Raw genomic sequence first — 24,673 nt, 5'->3', positions numbered from 1 at the left:
TCAATGGACTGAAAATTTATCACTTGTTAGTTGCAAGTAAGTAATGTAAACAAGTAAACGTGTCCAACACCTGACCCCGAAACAGAGTTTCTCAATGTTAGTTTTCAAATGGATTTCAGTTGCAAAAACAGGCAGATACAATATGTCCAGAGTTAGTTGTTTCAAAAACGTCAAAAGAATGAGGTGTTTGGTTTTTAAAATGGTGATGCATATAAGGGTTAATCAACAGGTTCTACGCCTAATAAACAAAAACCATAATTATGAAAGTGTTTTTTGTTGTTTTATTTTTCAACATAATCTTCCTGCTTTTCAATACACCTCTCATATCGATAATGAAGCTTTTCAATTCCGGTCAGGAAGACGTTTTCTGAAGCCACCCTGAAAAAACCCTTTACTGCAGCTTTGTGGTCATCGTTGTCGTCATAGCCCTTTCGGCGAAGGTGTTCTTTCTGTTTAGGAAACAGGTGGAAATCACTTGGTGCCAGGTCTGGCGAGTATGGAGGGTGAGGAAGCTCTTTGAACCCACGTTGTCGCACAGCAGCCTTTGCAAGTGGAGAGGTGTGAGAAGAGGCATTGTCATGAAGTGGCAGAACTCCAGGAGTCAACATTCTTTGCCGCTATTCTTTGATAGAATCTCTCAGGCGATGAAGCAATTCAGCATAGTAGTCACCGGCAATCGTCTTTTGACTTTCTAAGTAATCAACACGGATCACAGCCTTTGCACCCCAGGATACAGTGGCCATAACATTCTTCACAGATCTTGAAGACTTGAAATTCTTTGGTGCCGGAGAAGTGGAATGGTGTCATTCCATGGATTGACGTTTTAACACGGGATCACAGTGATACAACAATGCTTCATCACCCGTTACTAATCTCTGTTTGAAATTGGCGTTAGCTCGTCAATTAGCTCTGAAGTGTCAGTTCTGGCAATGTCAGTTCTTTTTTTTCTTAAGATCTGAATCTAGAACATTTGGCACCTAACGAGCAGATATCTTCTTCATCTGTAAATGTTCACGAACAGTTTCAAGGGATCCATGGCTTAGACCTGTGTCTTCCTCAAGTTCAGCAATGGTAATACGTCTATTTGACAGTATAAGTTTTCTATCTCCTTGATTGAATCTTCATTGATGGAAGTTGAGGGACGTCCAGACCTTTGGTCATCATCCAGGCTTGTTCTCCTAGGCTTAAACATAGCTGCCCAACGTTTAACAGTAGAAAAGCTAGGGCACGTATCCCAATATACTTGTGACATGCGGTCATACTTTTCTAGGGGAGTACTTGTCTCTAAAGACAAAAACGTGATGACAGCTCGGTACTCGTCCCTTTCCATTTCTGTGTTCATCACGTTCAAAGGGCTGTCTCAAGTTTGACAAGTTTTAGTAATTCAAATGATCTTGTGTATCGATACCGCTTTTTTAACTGTTTCGGGATGTAATGAATCCCGTGATTTGGTGCTCAGCAACCCATCCCTTTTGCAAAAGGCAACTAACGGGATAGGATGGTCAGGTCCGATGACTTGTTTGATGCATGTCAGCGTATCCCAATTGCGTTCAGGATGTCAATCACAAGATTGTCTGGTCCAGATTTGTTTATTTACAGACCGCCGTCGTATATCTTGAATATTGCTAAGTGCGGCTTGAAACAACAAACAGGTTTCGATCTTTCGATTTCCAAGTATATAAATGTTACTGTATTCTGCAGAATGGCGGATGTAGATCTGATGACGACGCCAGACAACAACGTTGCACTGGACAACATGTCGGCCTTGGATAACCCGGCCTTCGAGAATGACAGCTCGGACTGTGAGAAAAACGGAAATGTAAGTACACATTACTCTGGGCAGGGAACACAATTTGTTGATCATAAAAATAACGTCTTATGTGATTTGGTATTGACTGTTTAACCCTAAGGTATAAGCCCGTTATAAACCCTTCCATATGTCATTCAGATGATTTGATATTTCTAAACTACAAAACGGGTTATAAATCTTCTTCAAAGCTTCGCTCCATCAGCACCGTGTGGATTCATGGTAGAATTTATCCCTATAAATGTGGACATGACTTTTTATGTGCTTTTTATGTCCGCCTTACTGATATTTCATTCGTCACCACTCGCTCCTTTCCGTCCCCTGTTTTTCGGATTGTTCCGGAATAACACGAGTTGGTCACGAATTATAATATTTGTGACCCATAGGTGGTAGGATACAATTGTGATGTGACGTCATAAAAACTTTCTTTAGTGAAGATCGCCATGTGTGCGGACGATGCAAAAATATCTTATTTTGTCTCTCATTAGTTCGTTAGGTAATAAAACATTATTTCAAAACCTTCCTGCATACCTGTCTATTTCAAATTCATCAGACGTGTCTAAAAACAGCAATTATTACATAAACAGAGTTCAAATGTTTGATGTCATGTATCTCTGACATAAATATGAATTGAAGCATTTATTGTTCAAAACTTGCTTCAATAGGATATATATATATCACATGGGGGAGATCAAGCGATATCTCCCAGGATATATTCAGACCATTATGACGTCATCGTTACCATGACGTCACAATCATATGACATCACCAATCCCCTTCCACTGAAGACACTTTTATTGTTTCCAAAGCTTTAAACATTTATCTTCTTCTAACAGACTCTCTCTTGAGCTATTGTTTTCAAACAGTTTCTTTTTAGTTTATGATTTCATAAACCGAAAATACGCCCATTAACAGGGGCTTGTTTTGTATGACTGCGCAGGGCTATGTCACTTTCGCTCGTCAGATACCACAACTATTCACTCGTTTCATTAAATTGGTCTTCTTCGGTAATAGATAGCACATTATATCCGTGTTCATGTCCTACTTTGTTAACGGCACTCGGGTCTAAATTACCGTAGTTCCCTCCCTTTGGCTAGGGAAATTCCAAAATTTAGACAATAGTGTCGTAAATATAGTATGGCATGAACACTAATGATATGATATCCTCTTGTATGACCCCAGATACCAGCTGCCCCCGAGGAGCCGGAAGACCGGGGTAACCTGTGTTCCCGGGGGATGGGGACTGTACAGACAGCTGTGACGTCAGCCTACACCAAGCATCAGAAGGCGGTGTGGATGGTGATCAAGTTCCTCATCATGGGCGGATACATCGGCTACTTCGGCTATGCGATGTATTACAGGTGAGTGAGTGATGTATTACAGGTGAGTCAGTGATGTATATCAGGTGAGTCAGTGATGTATTACAGGTGATGTATATCAGGTGAGTCAGTGATGTATTACAGGTGAGTCAGTGATGTATTACAGGTGAGTCAGTGATGTATTACAGGTGAGTCAGTGATTGTATTACAGGTGAGTCAGTGATGTATTACAGGTGAGTCAGTGATTGTATTACAGGTGAGTCAGTGATGTATTACGGGTGAGTCAGTGATTGTATTACAGGTGAGTCAGTGATGTATTACAGGTGAGTGAGTGATGTATTACAGGTGAGTCAGTGATGTATATCAGGTGAGTCAGTGATGTATTACAGGTGATGTATATCAGGTGAGTCAGTAATGTATTACAGGTGAGTCAGTGATGTATTACAGGTGAGTCAGTGATGTATTACAGGTGAGTCAGTGATTGTATTACAGGTGAGTCAGTGATGTATTACAGGTGAGTCAGTGATTGTATTACAGGTGAGTCAGTGATGTATTACAGGTGAGTCAGTGATTGTATTACAGGTGAGTCAGTGATGTATTACAGGTGAGTCAGTGATGTGTTACAGGTGAGTCAGTGATGTGTTACAGGTGAGTCAGTGATGTATTACAGGTGAGTCTGTGATGTATTACAGGTGAATCAGAGATGTATTCCTGGTGAGTCAATGATGTATTACAGGTGAGTCAATGATGTATTACAGGTGAGTCAGCGATGCATTACAGGTGAGTCAGTGATATATTACAGGTGAGTCAGTGATGTATTCCAGGTGAGTCAATGATGTATTACAGGTGAGTCAATGATTGTATTACAGGTGAGTGAGTGATGTATTACAGGTATTTCAGTGATGTATTCCATGTGAGTCAGTGATGTATAACAGTAAAGTCACCATATTGTGGCATTATTCAGCATTCTTTTAAACACACCCCAGCGGCATAAATCAACATTCACTCACACACTATCGCCCTGTGTTGTTCCAGGTTTGGTGACGAGGGGTCCTACAGGCTGATGGTGGTCACGGTGCTCGGGGCTTTCATCCTGCTGTGGGGCTTAGGGGAGGCTACGTCGTGAACGTCATCAACAGCTTCTACGTTGGCTGTCTGCGATGTCACGGGCAGAACAGATGCCGACTATTTAGCGTCTACCTCCGATGGTCAATACAAACATATCTTCGTACAGTGAAATATTCCCGAATCTCGAAAGTAATATATATGGTGTCCATTATGTTAACAACACGAACCAACTCATTGCGGAGGTTTAGTGTCACGTTGATTTCGAATGACACGACGAATATAATAGTCCGTTAATCAAACAACATTCATATTTGCTATTCCTTGGAATTCAATGTGCAGAGTTGCCTCCCTTACTCACATAAGGAAGTGCTATTCACAGGTTCGAATCTTAGATTCGCCCAGTTTATAACGCATGGGCTGTCTCCACCATAACCATAATCCTATGTTTCACCATAGTACGACTTACATAGTTCAGATTTGACTGCCACATTGAGATAGCAAACCATTTACACCACCACTGAGTGGACCCTTTAGTGAGTGAGTGAGTCAGTTGGGTTTAACGCCGCTTTTAACAGTATTTCAGTTATATCGTGGCGTGTCAGCTTAATGTGGGAGGAAAGCCCGAAGTGATGCAGGTCTCAGACGTTTATCACTTCGGTGAAACCCACGAGTACGGGTATGGTGCTGACAAACCTAGAAACATAATTCGAACCCACAATCATAAGTTTCTGGCGTGCCCAAGGGACGCAACTCTGCACAGCGAATCGCGAAGCCTTAGACGACCGGTCCACCCGTGCCCCCTTGACCACCTAGATATCACGAAGCAGTTAAACGGGGATACCCCGACTCAGAAACATTATACTGACTACGAGCCAACCAGTCCTCGTTCTGTCCCCTTAATGCCGATCGTCAGTAACAGGTAACATCTTTTGACGAACGGGGATGGACCCACACCTGGAAGATGCTCTATCCACAAGATTGGGGGGGGGGGGGGGGGGGGGGGGGGGAGGGCAGTCCGGTGTATGAGAGATGAGTACCGATGCTACATAGCAGCATGTGTTTTCCGGTGTTCATCAAAAAGGCTATTTCTAGAGTGTACGCACATATTCCAGTCGTATGAAGCGGGGAAATGGGTATTGGGTGGTCACAATAGCCGCAGATTATGGCTGGCTACTCCGAAACACTCAGTTGTCTGCTGGTGATCGATGATCAAGTTTTATCATCCAAATTTGGTTCCCACAGGAGATATCGCATGCGTGAGATCAAGCGATATCAATGAAATTGAATCACATAGCTTTGCAGACCATTGTGACGTCATTGGTTACCATGACGTCACAATCAAAGACATCACTAATGGCTCTGCTACTAAAGCTGTTAGCAGTACATTTTACACTTAAGACACTGCTTATTACTGTCTACAAACTGAACAAGTTGAAAGAATGATGTTGGATGATAAATAAAATCTGACCCTCGTGTCTTTTGATATCAAATATATCAACACTCGTTTTCCCACTTTTATCGACTCGTGTTGATATATTAGATATCAAAAGCAATCGGGTGAGATTCTCTAAATCGACTACATGTATCCCTGGTCCGAATACACAGTCTTGTACACTTCATGCTCAAACTCATCCCCACTCCTCCTTCACCACTTCTGCTCTCCATCATTCCTTCCTCCCCCCCCCCCCCCCCCAACGATCACACACGTTCTTTCTTTTTCCGTCCCTCCTTCCATCCCTCACTCACTCACTGAGTATGTTCCAGGTCCCTCCAATCATCCCTCCTTCCATCCCTCACTCACTCACTGTGTATGTTCCAGGTCCCTTCAATCATCCCTCCTTCCATCCCTCACTCACTCACTGTGTATGTTCCAGGTCCCTCCAATCATCCCACCTTCCATCCCTCACACACTCACTGTGTATATTCCAGGTCCCTCCAATCATCCCTCCTTCCTTCCCTCACTCACTCACTGTGTATGTTCCAGGTCCCTCCCCTCGTCTCTCCTTCCATCCCTCACTCACTCACTGTGTATGTTCCAGGTCCCTCCAATCATCCCTCCTTCCATCCCTCACTCACTCACTGTGTATGTTCCAGGTCCCTACCATCATCCCTCCTTCCTTCCCTCACTCACTCACTGTGTATGTTCCAGGTCCCTCCCCTCGTCTCTCCTTCCATCCCTCACTCACTCACTGTGTATGTTCCAGGTCCCTCCAATCATCCCTCCTTCCATCCCTCACTCACTCACTGTGTATGTTCCAGGTCCCTCCCCTCGTCTCTCCTTCCATCCCTCACTCACTCACTGTGTATGTTCCAGGTCCCTCCAATCATCCCTCCTTCCATCCCTCACTCACTCACTGTGTATGTTCCAGGTCCCTCCCATCATCCCTCCTTCCATCCCTCACTCACTCACTGTGTATGTTCCAGGTCCCTACCATCATCCCTCCTTCCTTCCCTCACTCACTCACTGTGTATGTTCCAGGTCCCTCCCCTCGTCTCTCCTTCCATCCCTCACTCACTCACTGTGTATGTTCCAGGTCCCTCCAATCATCCCTCCTTCTCTCACTCATTTTGTATGTTCCAGGTCCCTCCTTCCTTCCTTCCTTCCTTCTCTCACTCACTCACTGTGTATGTTCCAGGTCCCTCCTTCCTTCCTTTCTTCTCTCACTCACTCACTGTGTATGTTCCAGGTCCCTCCTTCCTTCCTTCCTTCCTTCTCTCACTCACTCACTGTGTATGTTCCAGGTCCCCCTTCCTTCCTTCCTTCCCTCACTCACTGTGTATGTTCCAGGTCCCTCCTTCCTTCCTTCCTTCTCTCACTCACTCACTGTGTATGTTCCAGGTCCCTCCTTCCTTCCTTCCTTCCCTCACTCACTGTGTATGTTCCAGGTCCCTCCTTCCTTCCTTCCTTCTCTCACTCACTCACTGTGTATGTTCCAGGTCCCTTCAATCATCCCTCCCTCCTTCCTTCCTTCCTTCTCTCACTCACTCACTGTGTATGTTCCAGGTCCCTCCTTCCTTCCTTCCTTCTCTCACTCACTCACTGTGTATGTTCCAGGTCCTTCCTTCCTTCCTTCTCTCACTCACTCACTGTGTATGTTCCAGGTCCCTCCTTCCTTCTTTCCTTCCCTCACTCACTGTGTATGTTCCAGGTCCCTCCTTCCTTCCTTCATTCCCTCACTCACTGTGTATGTTCCAGGTTCCTGTACGTGTCCGCGGCTATATTTATCGGGGTGTACACGGGCCTGGAAATTGGGAGGACCCAGCCGAGGAACCTCATGTCCCGCATTGGCATCGCATCCTTCATCTTCATCATGTACATCACCAGCACGGACCCCGCCCGGGTAGATAGCCATTCACTGTGTATGTTCCAGGTCCCTCCAATCGTCCCTCCTTCCATCCCTCACTCACTGTGTATGTTCCAGGTCCCTCCAATCGTCCGTCCTTCCATCCCGCACTCACTCACTGTGTATGTTCCAGGTCCCTCCAATCATCCCTCCTTCCATCCCTCACTCACTCACTCACTCACTGTGTATGTTCCAGGTCCCTCCAATCGTCCCTCCTTCCATCCCTCACTCACTCACTCACTCACTGTGTATGTTCCAGGTCCCTCCAATCATCCCTCCTTCCATCCCTCACTCACTCACTGTGTATGTTCCAGGTTCCTATACGTGTCCGTCCTTCCTTCCTTCCCTCACTCAGTGTGTATGTTCCAGGTCCCTCCCATCGTCCCTCCTTCCTTCCTTCCTTCCTTCTCTCACTCACTCACTGTGTATGTTCCAGGTCCCTCCTTCCTTCCTTCCTTCTCTCACTCACTCACTGTGTATGTTCCAGGTCCCTCCTTCCTTCTTTCCTTCCCTCACTCACTGTGTATGTTCCAGGTCCCTCCTTCCTTCCTTCATTCCCTCACTCACTGTGTATGTTCCAGGTTCCTGTACGTGTCCGCGGCTGTATTTATCGGGGTGTACACGGGCCTGGAAATTGGGAGGACCCAGCCGAGGAACCTCATGTCCCTCATTGGCATCGCATCCTTCATCTTCATCATGTACATCACCAGCACGGACCCCGCCAGGGTAGATAGCCATTCACTGACACACACTTATGATGTTCAATCCGTAACTTGTAGGTTTGTTGACTTAGCATCCATTGGTATTGCACTGTACCTCTAATCTGTTCAATCCTACCCGTCAGCAGTAAGACATCCTACACATCTAAATTAATAGTAAGTTTAAACCAAATCGCTGATTAAATGATTACCCAAGAGAAGATAAATCGCTTGTGAAAACAACGTGTGTGTGTGTGTGAGTGTTGTGTGTGTGTGAGAGGGAGAGAGAGAGAGAGAGAGAGGGAGAGAGAGAGTGTGTGTGTGTGTGTGTGTGTGTTAATGTGTGTGAGAGAGTAGTGTGTGAGAGTGTTGTGTGAGTGTGTACGAGTGTAAATGTGCTTGTTAGCGTGAATGTGTGTGTGGTGTATGTGGGGGGTGTATGGTGTGTGTGTATGTGGTCTGAGTGTGTTAGTGTATGGTGCGTGTGTGTGGGTGCTGTTAGTGTGTGAGTCTGTGCTGATTGGTGTGAGTTTGGTGTGGGTGTCTAGTGGTGTGTGTGTGTGTGTGTAGGTGCTGTTGACGTGTGGGTGTGTGGGCGAGTGGGCGAGTGGGCGAGTGGGTAGGGGTATTTGAGTGTGAGTATGAGTATGAGAGGGTGTGGATGTGTATATTCGGATGTGGACTTTGCTTGGGTGTGTGACGATGAGGGTGTGTATGTGCATGACCTTTATGTGGGTATCTGGGTGTGGTGTGCTTGTAAATAGATGTGTGTGTGTAAGTAATTGTATGTAGGGTTGATGTGAGTTTTATGGTTGGGGATAATAGGTTTTATCATCCAAAACTGGCTCCCACAGGAGATATCGCTTGTGTGAGATCAAACGATATCTACATACGCTGCAATGTAATTTCATCCCAATGCTTTGCAGACCATTGTGACATCAATGTTAGTGATACCATGATGCCACAATCAAATGACATCACTAATGGCTCTGCTACTGAAGCTGTTAGCAGTACGTTTTACACTTAAGACACTGCTTATAACTGTCAACAAGCTGAAACAAGTTGCAAGAATGATGTTGGATGATAAATAAAATCTGACCCTCGTGTCTTTTGATATCAACTATATCAACACAAGGTTATGTATTTGATATCAAAAGACACTCGGGTGAGATTCTCCATATAGCGGTGGTGTGAGTTTTATGGGGGTGGTGTAATAGGAGGTGAGGGTGAAGTGAGTTTTATGGGAGGAAGGTGTATTGTATGTGAGGGTGATGTGAGTTTTATTGGAGGAGGGTGTATTGTTTGTGAGGGTGACGTAAGTTTTATGGGAGGAGGGAGTATTGTTTGTGAGGGTGAAGTGAGTTTTATGGGAGGAGGGTGTATTGTTTGGGGGTGATGTAGGAGTTGTAGGATTGGGGGTAATTGGATCACTTGAAATAACAGAACCTCACCTTCCATCTCCTCAGGTGAACTGGCACCCTGTGTTTTGGGGGATGGCGATCCAGTACATATTCGCCTGTCTCATACTGAAGACAACGTGGGGGTACGGCGCCTTTGAATGGCTGGGAAACAGGATGACGGAAGTTCTTGGTTATTCCAACACAGGGGCCAAGTTTGTGTTCGGGGACAACTATGAAGAACACATGTTTGCCTTCAAGGTAATTAACCGTTGGCATATCCCACTGCACCAGCCAGTAGGGTTAATCTCCCATCACGTAGCGCAGTTTCACAACATACAGTGCCTGGCATAAGAAAGCATACACTTGAAAATTGGATTTAACCAAAAATTACAAACGTGTTTGGGGATTGCTATGAAGACCACGTGTTTGCCTTCAAGGTAACGCTTCGTAAAACAAAGAATTAACGTTTTACAGGATGATTCAATCATGTTTCACATGTTTATACAATTGTAGACTTAATCGGAGTCTTTTTGTTCCTGTTATATTGTGTAGAGTAGACTTTATTTTAATCTGTTTGAACTCTCTTGTTTATAGTAGAGTGTGACATTTAAGATAGGATAATACAACAGAGGAACAAGTAACAATGACTGATATATTGACATAGTGAGTGAGTTGGGTTTAACGCCGCTTTTAACAGTATTCCAGTTATATCACGGCGTGTCAGCTTAATGTGGGAGGGAAGCCCCAAGCACGGGTATGGTGCTGACAAACCTAGAAACATAATCGGGGCGAACCGAGATTGGAGCCCACAATCATAGGTTTCTGGCGTGCCCAAGGGACGCAACTCTGCACAGCGAATCGCGGCGCCTTAGACGACTGGGCCACCCGTGCCCCCATATTGACATAGAGCAACATCATATCTATGGTTTTTATATTTATGAAAGACCGTGTATCATTTTGACTCTGGCTGTTTTTACATCAAAACACAAATGCGTCCCACATGAATATTATGTTTCTCCATAATATTGTCAAAGGGAAGCTATTCTAACCCTAGTCTATGAGACGTCACGACCACGGTCAGACGTTGTTGACAGTCGGTCTGTCCTGTCATAACGTTAAGAAGTGTAGTCAGATGTACACACAGCGACACAACGAAACAGTGTAACAATTCAAACATATTTCGGCCGAATCCAACTTAATTTGTGGAGAAAGGTTCAAGCCGCAGAGGTCTACAAGCACAGATATGGCTACTCATCCCGCTTGGCTAGGCGACGTGCCATCGCAAAATTGTGTCGAAATTTATATATCCAAAGTTGCCAAAACTTATACAATGCACTGATTTTCAGTATATTAGACTGTTCTTTTGATAATGAAAGCAATTATCGCTGTAGTTTATCCAGATTCCCGATGGTTAAATCTGACACGATCGCCGAATGACGAGGGCGACGCCATGTTTGTTTATAAACAGTAAAAGTAGTCCCTACTTGACCTTTGATATTTGCATCTCTATCCGCATATGACCCCAACGGATATTGTTTTTATCCGTTGGCTTTATCCTGCCGAGAAACCTACCCATTATATGATAAAAAGAAAGATTTGCTTGTTCGTTAAATACGTGTAGATATGCTCGATTCATCTTTCTGACAGTTAGATAATATATTTGCATATATTTGCATATTATAACTAGGAATTTTAGTAGAAACAGATTACAGTTTTGGTAACTTCTTCACGATAAAATTCTTTGAATCCTGGTGCATAAAGAGGTACATGTATATAACATGAGTCAATGCCCCTTCTTCCGCAGGTACTGCCAGTTATTGTGTACTTCAGCTCGCTTATTTCCGTGCTCTATTACCTGGGAGCTATGCAGGCCATCATCCGCGTACTGGGGAAGTTCCTGTCATTCTGTCTGGACACGACGGCAACGGAGTCGTTGAACGCCGCCGGCAACATCTTCGCTGGACAGGTGACAGCTCAACAGCCCACTCCTTCCACGAGTACATGGACTCGAGTATTTTGCACGTGTCTCTAAAATATCAACCAATCAACTACTTTCTAACATGGGTTGGGAGACTGTGCTTTTTGGGAATGAAAATCTGTCTAAAAATGTTGGGCAAAATTAATTTGCAATCAGGTTTTACTAAACAAATATATCTTTTAATTGACATTCTGGATGTTGTCAAAAAACATTGTTTGGCTCACCCAGTATGTCTGGAAGCACCGTGGGGCCGGTCGGGTAGCCCAGTGGTTAAAGCGTTCGCTCGTCACGCCAAAGACCCGGGTTCGATTCCCGACATGGGTACAATATGTGAAGCCCATTTTCTGGTGTCCCCCGCCGCGATATTGCTGGAATATTGCTAATAGCGGCGTAAAACCATACTCACTCACTCACTTGAAGCACTCAAATTTCACTTGAAGCACTCAAATTTCACTTGAAGCACTCAAATTTCACTTGAAGCACTCAAATTTCAGACCGAGTCACCTCTTATGATACGCCCCTTTTTGAAAACGATGACGAAGTCTGAGTTGCACGCCGTCATGACCGGGGGGTTCGCCACCGTCTCCGGCAGCGTCTTGGGCGCGTACGTAACGTATGGGGTGAGTTGACGTACACAAGTGACGTACACAATTCTTTTATCAACATACGTCTTCACGTTCGGAACGGTTGCGATCATGGAAACGGTTGTTTTCTTTTGTGGAGTATTAGCTAATTTCATGGCGTATTGGTTATGTATAGCGCAGAATATGGTGAGTTATTTGGGATATAACGTCGATTTCAACAGTTAATCAGTTATATCAGTTTTATGTGGAAAGTGAGGAAAGCTTGAAGTGATGCAGGTCTCAGACGTTAACCACTTTGGTGAAGCCCACGAGCACAAAAAAGTAATGAAAAAACAAAGATCATCTAGGATTCGAAAGCACGAACAAATAATTAAAACATGGTTATAGATTCTCCAGAATAACGGCTGTTTGAGTTGATATTCGAGAATCAACGTGATGCGAGGTGAAATGGGGTTTAACGTCGCGTCCAAAATTATTGCACTTACATAGCGACGTGCATGCACGTGTGTGTGTGTGTGTGTGTGTGCGTGTGTGTGTGTGTGTGTGTGTGTGTGTGTGTGTGTGTATGTGTGTGTGTGTGTGTGTGTGTGTGTGTGTGTGTGTGCCCGTACTAGTCTGGACTAATGCTTATTTTGTAGTGCTAGCACACTGAGATACCATGCCGCAGTTTTACATGAATACCCCACTGAGACACAGTATACTGACTCCGAGCCGACCAGTCCTTGTTTTAGCCCCTTAATGCCGAGCGCCAGACAGGGTAACAACAAGTTCCATCTTTTAACGTCTTTTGATATGACACGACCGGGAAATCGAACCACGGACCTTCCGATCCCCGTGCGGACGCTCTCCCACTAGGCCACGGTTGGGTAGCCTTGTGGTTAACGTGTTCGTTCGTCACACTGAAGGCCCGAGTTCAGCTCCCCACTGCCATGATATAATAGGAATATTACCCACTGTCGCCTTTTGATAAATTGTTAACAACGACAATACAACATCACCTTCTCTCCTCACCAAGGTGAAGGCCAACCATCTCCTCGCGGCGTCCGTGATGTCCGCTCCGGCCGCTCTGGCCATCTCCAAACTGACCTACCCCGAGACGGAGAAGTCTAAAGTCAATCAGAAAGATGTTTACAAGTTGAAGATGGAGTAAGTTCATCACAGGCCATTTATTTCTTGTGCCACAAGGGGCAGTCGGGTAGCCTAGTGGTTAAAGCGTTCGCTCGTCACGCCAAAGACCCGGGTTCGATTCCCGACATGGGTACAATGTGTGAAGCCCATGTCTGGTGTCCCCCGCCGTGATATTGCTGGAATATTGCCAAAAGCGGCGTACAACCATACTCACTCACTACTCACTCTTGTGCCACAATGAAGTCGCATATTATTTTCTTTCACTGGCATCACGTAAGTTTCAACCTTTGCACAGGGTGTATCGTTCTGTCAGTAGGTTCCTCATGCCTGTCTCTTTCCGTTGTCCATGCATGTAGAGTCGTTTTATCATATCTGTGTTTGAATTATTATAGATGCCGGCACCTCATATCGTTGAAGAAACTATGTGTTTTAAAGCAGTGACGGAAAACATATCCTGCCTCTTATAACCACCCCCCCCCCCCTCACCCATACCCCAACCCCACCATCCAATCCCCCTCCCCCCCCCCCCCCCCCCCCCCCCCCCCCCAAACACACACACACACCAAATTTGAGGGACAGTATGCCGATGTAATTTAGTTGTATTTACATTTACTTTTTGACATTGACGTTTTTCATGAACCCTCCGGTTTACGCCGTCGCTCCCAACTGTTTATCATCGTCCGCAAGTCTAAACAAAGATGATGTTTCTCTCTTGTTCAAACTTTGTTGCAGTTCCCAGAATAACGTCATTGAGGCTGCTTCTAAAGGAGCCTCCGAGGCCATAAGTCTTGTTGCCAACGTCGCCGTCAACGTCATGGCGTTCCTGGCGTTGCTGCAGCTCATCGACGCTTCGTTAACGTTTCTCGGGGATAGGGTCGGCATAGAGGGATTCACCTTCCCAGTATGTTGAATATCTATGATTGAATGTCAAAATATTCCTTTCAAACAAGGGTAGCCAAGTCGTTAAAGCGTTCGCTCGTCACACCGGGTTCGATTCCCGACATGGGTACAATGTGTGAAGCCCATTTCTGGTGTCCCCCGCCGCGTTATTGCTGGAATATTGCTAAAAGCGGCGTAAAACCATATTCACTCACCCCTTTCGAACAAACGATGATATTCGACCCGGTGTTCTGTTAGCCAGTTTGCAAGTCCGAGCAATGAGTGAGTGAGTATGGTTTTACGCCGCTTTTATCAATTTTCCAGCAATATCACGGTGGGGGATATCAGAAATGGGCTTCACATATTATACCCATGTCGGGAATCGAACCAGGGTCTTCGGCATGACGAGCGAACGCTTTAACCACTAGGCTACCCGACCGCCCCTTCCGAGCAATGAAATTCAATTCGATCAACGCCAAATGGAACTTTGCTAATAATGTTGTCAATTTTTGGGGACCCAAAAAGTATAACGTAAAAATATATCCATTTAATATATTTGAGTGACATTTAGAAGCTTTTATAGACGTCACAAATATGGTGACACGTAGTCCGTGGTTCTGAGTACAGCGCAACGTTGGTGGCGGCGAGTAGGTGGATGGCTGACCGTGTTCGCCAGCCTGACTCCTGAGGATTTCTAGGTATTCGGTCCTGCTAAACACTGAAGCATTTGTTAAACATGTGGTGTCATCTTACGCAAGTGACTATGAAGAAGTGAATGGGTACTCGGTAGGATAAGATGGTAATATGAATGTTAACTATCTAGCGCCTCACAGGTTGTCTACTCCCCAGGGAGTTGGGAATGAAAAATACAAATATGTTTTTATTCTTTGTCCACAGCTGATCTGCTCCTATGTGTTCTACCCAATCAGTTTTGTCATGGGTATTGACCCCGTGGACTGTCGCCGCATGGCCAGGCTGATTGGCTTCAAGACTTTTACCAATGAGTTCGTGGCGTACATTGAGATGGGGAAGCTGATAGATAATGGCCACGTATTTGACAACTACACAGCGTCAGTGCCCAACGCCACGTGGGAAACCAAATCCAATGATGACATATTCTTGACGGATTGGGGCACAACATTAGTTGGTGGAATTATGCTGGTAAGCAGCGATGGCTTTAAGTGCAAACTTGAAACAGTTAATGCGTTTATTCGTGTATTTAAAAACCAGGGTACTGTCTACATATGTACAAGGGAGCCCGAATTAGAATAGGTCCCCGGGACTTGGAATCAGTTCTTGTGAGAGGCTCGGTTGCTTGGTTGATTGCAAGTCATCATACCTTCAGGATGCTCTTGATGTCAGTCACTGGATTGTCTGGTCCATACTCAATAAAAGGCAGTGAGTGAGTTTAACGCTGCTTGAATAGTATTACAGTTATATCACGGCGTGTCAGCTGAGGGGATGAAGAACGGGTATGGTGCTGACAAACCGAGAAATACAATCGGGGCCAACCGGGATTCGAACCACAATGATAGGTTTCTGACGTGTTCAAGGGACGCAACTCTGCACACTGCCGGGTAAAAGAAAGTACACACTCGAAAATTGGTTTTGACCAAAAAATTATAAAAGTTATAAAAACGTTCCTAGGCTGAGAACAGTCGCCAAAACGCGGCAAACTTTAGGTCCAAAACATGACCTTATAAGGTACATCACAACCGAATAAACATTTCTTGTTTATTTCAGTTTTGGCCGCCATCAAACACTGGTGTGTACATTCTTTTGACCGGTAGTTTAGTTGGAAAATTGCGCCGTTTAACAACATCCCCCTCCCTCTTCTGCGTACGTCATGTCCTATTAAATACAGTGAGTGAGTATGGTTTTACGCCGCTTTTAGCAATATTCCAGCAATATCACGGCGGGGGACACCAGAAATGGGCTTCACATATTGTATCCATGTCTGGAATCGAACCCATGTCTTCGGCGTGACGAGCGAACGCTTTAACCACTAGGCTACCCGACCGCCCCTACTAAATACATGCTACAACTTCATTTCAATTCTTCATCACGTAGACATATCACTATGCGTTGTATTTGACCATGTGTTTATGTTTAAGGGAGAAAAACAACAAAACGATATTAAGCTCAACATTACGTCTTACTCTTAACTAGGGGCACGGGTGGCCCAGTCGTCTTAGGCGCTGCGATTCGCTGTGCAGAGTTGCGTCCCTTGGGCACGCCAGAAACCTATGATTGTGGGTTCGAATCTCGGTTCGCCCCGATTATGTTTCTAGGTTTGTCAGCACCATACCCGTGCTCGTGGGTTTCCACGAAGTGGTAAACGTCTGAGACCTGCATCACATCGGGCTTTCCTCCCACATTAAGCTGACATGCCGCGATATGACTGGAATACTGTTAAAAGCGGCTTTAAACCCAACTCACTCACTCACACACTCACTAATTTACTCATTATTTCTTATTTTACTGTTTTCAGGGCACTAATACAGAGCAATGATTGACTAGATTAGACAGTTACGAGAATACATGATTACCGACTGTCCTATGATTAAACCAAACAGTTGTGCAAAAGAGTATTCGGAATTATATGAGTCGACCATATCGGGCATGTCGAGAGAGAATAGTGACTGCAAATGCGAAGACCTGCCACTGGAACAAACGTAAGCCGCCAGACCATGAAGAACCTCCCCAGAGAAAGGAATCTCCGTCCCAGACGCCAAGAAGTAAGGTTTTGGTTCCAAGATGCTCAGCAGCAAGAGAGGCTCAGGCACAGTATCATTGCCAGTGGACACGTGATGTGTATTCAGCAGTTGGTCCCGGTTTTCTCTGCAACGTGACGATGGTCAGACCTGATGTACAGATGCTGTGATAGACACTCGTCAGATGTCAATGGCCGGGAACAGAATCAGTTTAGTGGCTGTAGCGTTATGGCGTGGGTTGGATGTTCATTCTGGCACAGATCTCCTCGAGATCTCTATGTGACCGATGTAAACCTCAATGCCGTTCGTTACAGATATATATAATCCACAAAACACGTTTCGTGGAAACGTGAAATCTCTGCTAAAAGCAGAGTCGATTCTTATATTCCCACTGTGCCATGAGCCCGTGTTTATGAATCATTATCAAAAAAGCGATGATACCAGATGTTGGCGAAAAGGTGAGCGAATCCTCACAAACACATGCAAAGGCACGTCAATTGTTCACCTGCCTACGGGAATTATGGTAAAAGTCTAAATCGAAATTACATCGTACGTCATGTTTATCAAATGCGTCAAAGTTAAAAATGCCTTCCACATGAAATTCTCGGACCATTAACCCCGTCTCCGAAGATAGGCCTCAGAGCGGGTTTCAGTGACGAGAATACAAGGCCCCATCGTGCTACTGTTGTCACTTACTTCTTGAGTCACTTCTTGAGTCACTTCCTTCTTGAGTCACTTCCTTCTTGAGTCACTTCCTTCTTGAGTCACTTACTTCTTGAGTCACTTCCTTCTTGCACTTCCTTCTTGAGTCACTTCCTTCTTGAGTCACTTCCTTCTTGAGTCACTTCTTGAGTCACTTCCTTCTTGAGTCACTTCCTTCTTGAGTCATTTCCTTCTTGGGCCACTTCTTGAGTCACTTCCTTCTTGCACTTCCTTCTTGAGTCACTTACTTCTTGAGTCACTTCCTTCTTGAGTCACTTCTTGAGTCACTTCTTGAGTCACTTCCTTCTTGAGTCACTTCCTTCTTGAGTCACTTACTTCTTGAGTCACTTCCTTCTTGAGTCACTTCCTTCTTGGGTCACTTACTTCTTGAGTCACTTCCTTCTTGCACTTCCTTCTTGAGTCACTTCCTTCTTGAGTCACTTCGTTCTTGAGTCACTTCCTTCTTGAGACAGAGCAATGTTATACGGAGGGGATGGTCTGCATCCTCGCCTGTCATTGCGCTTTTGGAATCTCCAGAATCAACTGGTCAGACGTGGCAGAGAGACCCATCCTCCACCGCGGATCTGCATCACCTTGGACACTGGTTGGCTCTTGATTGGAGAGCCCTTCCACAACAGTCTCTACAGGTGTTACTGAACTCCATGGGGTGCCGCTGTGTTGCATGTGTGACGTCAAGTGCCGCAGTCTAACATGAATACGCCACTCAGACACAGTATACTGATTCTGAACCGACCAGTCAGTGGTTTAGCCCCTTCAGCCGAGCGCCAGAGAGGGTAACAGCAAGTACCATCTTTTAACATCTTTTGGTATGAATCGAACCACGGACCTTCCGCTTTTCGGGCGGACGCTCTACCATTAGACCACGGAGGCGGTCGTGTGACGTCAAGAGGTCGCACTCGTTATTGACTGTAATCCCGATTGGCAGAATCTTTGGTCTGATCCCTGGTAATTTTGGTCATGTTGGCAGCAATGAGTGAGTGAATTTAGTTTTACGCCGCTTTTAGCAATATTCCAGCAATATCACGGTTGGGGACACCAGACATGGGCTTCACACATTGTACTCATTTCGGGAATCGAACCCGGGTCTTCGGCGTGACGAGCGAACGTTTTAACCACTAGGCTACCCGACCGCTCCTGGCAGCAATGAGAGAACCATCATTTGTCACAATATTACAGCTGTTCACAATCAATAAAAAGACGATTACGCTGCAATGAAATCGTACATCAATAATGCTAAATGGCACATATATTGTTTCAAGTAGCCACAGTATTCTGTTTTCTCTTTTCAGACTACATGCTTTGTGAAACACCGTATGTTCACAGCAAACATTTGAAGAAAATATACATTTTCATTCTTGCAGCCCCGGTCACAGGTTATCGCAACGTATGCCTTGTGTGGGTTTAGCAATCTCGGCTCCATGGGGATCCAGATTGGAGCATTAGGAGCCATGGCTCCTTCTAGGAGCGGGGACCTGACGCATTTAGCTCTGAGGGCCATGATTGCAGGCAACGTGGCCTGCTTTTTGACGGCGTGCATTGCAGGTGCGTATCACTGGTAACAATTTGGAATAGGTAAGTATTATATAAATTATGCTACCAATATTTCTGTCAGGCTGACAAGTATCCACATGGTGTATTCATATAAACTGCATGCTTATATTCATGATATAAATCACTGGATTGCTACAGACCGCCGTCATATAGCTGGAATATTGCTGAGTGCGGCGTTAAACACCAAACCAACCAACCAACCATAATCAGATATCGTAACTATTTATCTGCCTACAGTACATTATATACGCTTATAGTTGTGATATACGTTGACATTTTTATAGAGGTTACTCTTTCATCTTTTACAAACATCTTTATTTCTGTGTTTCAGTAGCCGTTATCTCTGTATTTGACTTTTGCTCTATGCTCGGTGACCGGGTTCTCTATATTCATTGGCCGATTGCTCTATGCTCAGTTACTGCTTTCTCTGCAATCACTGGCCGTTTTCTCTATGCTCAGTTAATGTTTTCTGGATGCTCAGAGACTGTTTTCCCTACATTCAAGGTCCGTTTTCTCTTTCCTCAGTGACTGTTTTCTCTATGCCCGGTTACTGTTTTCTCTATGCCCGGTTACTGTTTTCTCTATGCTCAGTGGCTGTTTTCTCTATGCCCGGTTACTGTTTTCTCTATGCCCGGTTACTGTTTTCTCTATGCTCAGTTACTGTTTTCTCTATGCTCAGTGACTGTTTTCTCTATGCTCAGTGACTGTTTTTTCTATGCTCAGTTACTGTTTTCTCTATGCTCAGTGACTGTTTTCTCTATGCTCAGTTACTGTTTTCTCTATGCCCAGTTACTGTTTTCTCTATGCTCACTTACTGGTTTCTCTATACTCAATTACTGTTTTCTCTATGCTCAGTGATTGTTTTCTCTATGCTCAGTTACTGTTTTCTCTATGCTCAGTTACTGTTTTCTCTATGCCCAATGACTGTTTTCCCCACATTCAACGTCCGTTTTCTCTTTTCTCATTGACTGTTTTCTCTATGCCCGGTTACTGTTTTCTCTATGCTCAGTTACTGTTTTCTCTATGCTCGGTTACTGTTTTCTCTATGCCCAGTTACTGTTTTCTCTATGCTCAGTTACTGTTTTCTCTATGCTCGGTTACTGTTTTCTCTATGCCCGGTTACTGTTTTCTCTATGCTCAGTTACTGTTTTCTCTATGCTCGGTTACTGTTTTCTCTATGCCCAGTTACTGTTTTCTCTATGCTCAGTTAATGTTTTCTCTATGCTCAGTGACTGTTTTCTCTATGCCCAGTGACTGTTTTCTCTATGCCCAGTGACTGTTTTCGCTATGCTCAGTAACTGTTTTCTCTATATTCATTGGCCGTTTTCATTGGCTGTTTTTCTATTCTTATTCACCGTTTACTCTACACCCACTGGCCACTTATTCTCTTACTCTGTGGCCGTCTTCACCACTCCCTGGTGGTCGTTTACAACAATGTACCACAAAGACATACCAAAGTATATTTCCAATGGCGTTATTTCATTTGTTCCAGGACTTTTCTACGGTGGTGACCTGTGAGCAAACCATATTGTGGGGTCTGTGACTTGGGCTGTCTCTCACAGCTACACTGTGAACAGGGGGATGCAGTTGAGATCTGTGCAAGATAATCTGAAAGTTGATATGTGTCTGTTATCAAAGGCTTTCTTGCTATATACTATAACTGCAATACTTAAGAAGGACACATCTAAACACAGAAGAGCTAACAAAAATGACTGTTTGTGAAAGTATTTGCTTTACATTATTTCATGTCTCGAAAAGATGACCAGTGACAAATCATGGGCTGTTTAATGAGGCCCCTCTTCTTCAACCTATCAGTTTATACTGAAAATATTGGCTATATTTCAAACATCTTCCCGAGGCAAGGGAGTTAAATGATTATAAAAGTCCAGTTTCCTTGCCGAACTAGGCTGGAATTCCTGGCCTCGATCGTAGCTCCACCTGTGGCTATTACGAGTTATGTCCTTTCTATGCCTCTCCTGTTGACCAATCAGATTCCAATTCAGATATCACTTGCATTTGCTTCAAACAAAATGGCGGCGCCCAAGTCAAGACGATCTGATCGATAATCAAGATCTATATTGTGATAAGCGAGTCTTACATCGCAAAGTGCATCAAATCACGTGAGCACCTTGATTAAAAACATGAAAAGATTTCGAAAATATCTGTTGACAACGACAACACTCTGCAATCGGCCGAAATCTGCATGACAGTTTACGAACCGGATTTTGAGTTCGTTGCGCGATTTTGATTGGACTATGCATATACTCGTTAGTCCAGCCACAATATAACTCCATAATACCAGCCTAGGTCGGCAAGGCGGGAAACTGGACTTTTATAGTCAGCTAACTCCCTTGCCTCGGGAAGATGTATGAAATATAGCCAATATTTTAAGTATAAACTGACAGGTTGAAGAAGAGGGGCCTCAAATCACTTGCTTCAGGAAGATGTATTTCATATTGTTGAATACAATTGCACATCGTTATTTATCCTTTATAGCAATATAGTAGTTAGCAAGCGGTGTGTGCAAAATAATTCCTGCCAAGAGGACCGATATTTGTAAACTCTATCTCGTTGTACTTTTGATTCGTTAACGCGGAATATGTTTACAGGTTAATATACTTTTAAATTTCTACTTTGTGAAATGTTGGCATCTGTGAACTGTATTACGAAAAATCATATTACGAACAATTTAAGTGTGTCTTTTTTGCAAAACAATAGTTGGAATCAGTCTGTGGACCGTATTACGAAAAATGATACAACGTTCAAACTCAGTGGCACATTGTAGCTTTAAATGAACTCCAATACATACGTACATGTAGGCCCTGCAAGTAATAGTGTTGTATTTATACTTGTATTAATACGCTGAAGCCAATGTTCAAGGTTAGATTATAAGGAGTACTTTGGTGCAATCACAAAGTATATGAGATATACCTTCTATTATTCAAACAGATGCTATAAGCAAGTTCATCTTCAAAGTGCGTATGTCTTACCGTATAGAATGTTATACTGAAACCATGGCAATACGTATACTTTGTGAATCTGACGCTAGCGTGGTCAGATGTTGACCGCCAATTTCCTTTAGCTTATCATCTGTTACCGTCCATAATTGTTTACAATTTCTTGTAATAGGAATCATCCAAGAATATACAAGAACATCATTCACTAAATCTATTCCATTTTCATACTGTTGAGATAAAAATGTCCTTCTTTTATCAATTTGATTATTTTCGTCACACACAGTTGTTTCTGACATTCACAAAATAACTTTACGGAATACGGATTTCGAACCCACGATCATATGATTCTGGCACGTCTAAGGGGCGCAACTATGTACACCGAATTACGACTGCTGTGTCACTCGTGCAGCACTCGTATGCCTCGTATTGGCTTTTTAGAGTAATAAAAAAGCTATCCGATCTTGGCCTAAATCCTTTTTGCTAATATCGCCAATTATTGTGTCAAATATGTAGTTGCATCAGTCAAGGGTTAAATGTATGATATATTTCGTACAAAGTGGAGTGAGGATGTGTGTCAGCCACAAAGTGTAAATGGTACAGGAGGAAACAAATTAAGAATGTATTGTAATTTTAAGTATTTTCCAAATTGTGAGTTTTATAGTTCTTATAGACGAGCAATTGCTAGTTTTAGAAGTGGAACAGCCCCTATAAGGATTGAGACGGGACGATACGATGGCACAGTTTTAAATGAGAGATATTGTTTTTCATGTCAGAATATTTTAGAAGATGAATGCCATGTTTTACTTAAATGTCCTTTATACAATGTTGAGAGATCCCAGTTACTTGATCTGTTTTAACATTGTCCAAATTTTGATATTTTACTTGATATTCAAAAGTTATGTTTTATACTGTCAAGCCATGATGTTTGCTTTGTTCCGGCCAAAACCTGCTATTATATTTTAAAGAAAAGAAAAGACATTTTATATCGTCGTTTATATACTTTTTAAATATATATCTGTATATATGTGTAAATAGTATATAGAGTCTCTCATAACTCCATGTGGAGTAGCTCAAACTTTAATAAGATGCTGTATTTTATAATGGGAATTTATGAGGTGAGCCTTAAATAAAAATCTGTCTGTCTGTCTGTCTATGCCGTGTTCTTGAAATTGAATTCTCTAAGTTTGTCAAGACCAAGAATTGCATAAACCGATGTCGTGCTGCACGTGCAACTTCATTTTTCACGTCCCGTATGACTGGCATTAAGGAAGTTCAAAGGCAATAAAATAATTGAACCAGCAACAGTTCACTGATTGGTATTCGGTGGTGTCAACAAGCTTGAAACGGGTGGGTAGAACTTTTGACCCAAGCAGTGATAACTCACCGGATGCCTATTGTGTAATTCCTATTCTTTGACTGACATTGCTACATACTTGTTTCAAATGCTGCTCGTGTTTGTGTTTCTATTCAAGTTGGTATTTCCGCTATCCAAAGTGTGCATTGAGGCCGTCATATTTTTTATACTCATTTGGAGACATAAATGCGAAGTCAAATCGAGCAAAGGCCACTCGCATTTTTCGCAGATAATTCACGCTTGCGTTAATTTCAAGGTTTACGGTATATACTTCATGGATTTGACACTAAGATTAGTTTCAAAAAGATACTGCATAAATGTCACGGAGTGGAAGTCATGACGAGGTAAAGACGCTGCACCAGCTCAACCAGGATTAGGGAGACACATTCAAAGGTTGATCATGATGACAGAATAAAGTTGTTTTTTTGTCATGCAACATTTTTTTTATGTCAACTTTATCATCAGCCTTGTTGTTCCAACGCTGAAATTGCTGTCAGTCCAGAGACGATTTATTTCATATTTGATTCTGTTTATAGATGGATGCTTTTGTCATTAACGCTGCAGGTTCAATGAAGCCCATTACTGGTGTAATGGAATATTGCTAAACTATAAAACGTAAACTATGCTAACTCACTCACTCATTAACATGTTTCATAGTCTTCCAGTTATAGTAAGTGAATATGGTTTTACGCCGCTTTTAGCAATATTCCAGCAATATCACGGCAGGGGACACCAGAAATGGGATTCACACATTGTACCCATGCCGGAAATCGAACCCGGGTTTTTGGCGTGACGAGCGAACGCTTTAACCATAAGGCTACCCGACCGCCCCTCTCTTCCAGTACTATATCAATATGGTGTAAGCGCATTGTTTTACGCCGCAATATTCCAGCTCTCTCAGTACGGGGGGCACCCGAGAGCTTCACACAATTATATCCATACCAAGACTCGAACCCAGTCCTTGGCGCTTAAACCACCAAGTTAAACCTCGTGCTGTAACACTTGAAAGCTTAACGGCTTCATTATATCATAACATTCGTGACCACACGTGCCATTTCAGGGCAAGCCGAATGTCGACTCCAGCTTTCCTTATGGCCATTTGAGGGGGCACGGTTGGCCCAGTCGTCTAAGGCGCCGCGATTCGCTGTGCAGAGTTGCGTCCCTTGGGC

The 24,673-nt window shown here is 43.8% G+C and overlaps 1 protein-coding gene across 1 annotated transcript; it reads left to right on the top strand.

Annotated features, from left to right (window-relative positions):
- The first annotated feature begins 1,702 nt into the window (after positions 1 to 1,702).
- LOC124145466 (solute carrier family 28 member 3-like) lies at positions 1,703 to 21,051 on the top strand. Its single transcript, XM_046515236.2, has 13 exons — positions 1,703 to 1,819; positions 2,990 to 3,168; positions 4,018 to 4,043; positions 4,175 to 4,334; positions 8,120 to 8,264; positions 9,703 to 9,894; positions 11,441 to 11,602; positions 12,109 to 12,234; positions 13,214 to 13,344; positions 14,059 to 14,227; positions 15,103 to 15,366; positions 19,004 to 19,184; positions 20,686 to 21,051. The coding sequence occupies exons 1-13, from the start codon at positions 1,703 to 1,705 to the stop codon at positions 20,709 to 20,711; spliced, it is 1,878 nt and encodes a 625-aa protein (XP_046371192.2). The 3' UTR covers positions 20,712 to 21,051.
- Positions 21,052 to 24,673: the final 3,622 nt, after the last annotated feature.

The sequence above is a fragment of the Haliotis rufescens genome, unplaced genomic scaffold (assembly GCF_023055435.1).
Source record: "Haliotis rufescens isolate VD_foot unplaced genomic scaffold, xgHalRufe1.0.p SCAF_10, whole genome shotgun sequence".
NCBI classification, from domain to species: Eukaryota; Metazoa; Mollusca; class Gastropoda; order Lepetellida; family Haliotidae; genus Haliotis; species Haliotis rufescens.
Note: the sequence above shows the minus strand (reverse complement) of the source record. Positions and strands in the feature narration are given on the sequence as shown.

Excerpts from the sequence above, each read along its gene's own strand:
- LOC124145466 (XM_046515236.2), top strand. The coding sequence starts at position 1,703 with ATGGCGGATGTAGATCTGATGACGACGCCAGACAACAACGTTGCACTG. Across the intron at positions 4,044-4,174 it reads CAGTGATGTATTCCATGTGA|GGGTCCTACAGGCTGATGGT; the intron begins GTCAGTGATGTA and ends TTTGGTGACGAG. Across the intron at positions 19,185-20,685 it reads TTTGACGGCGTGCATTGCAG|GACTTTTCTACGGTGGTGAC; the intron begins GTGCGTATCACT and ends CATTTGTTCCAG.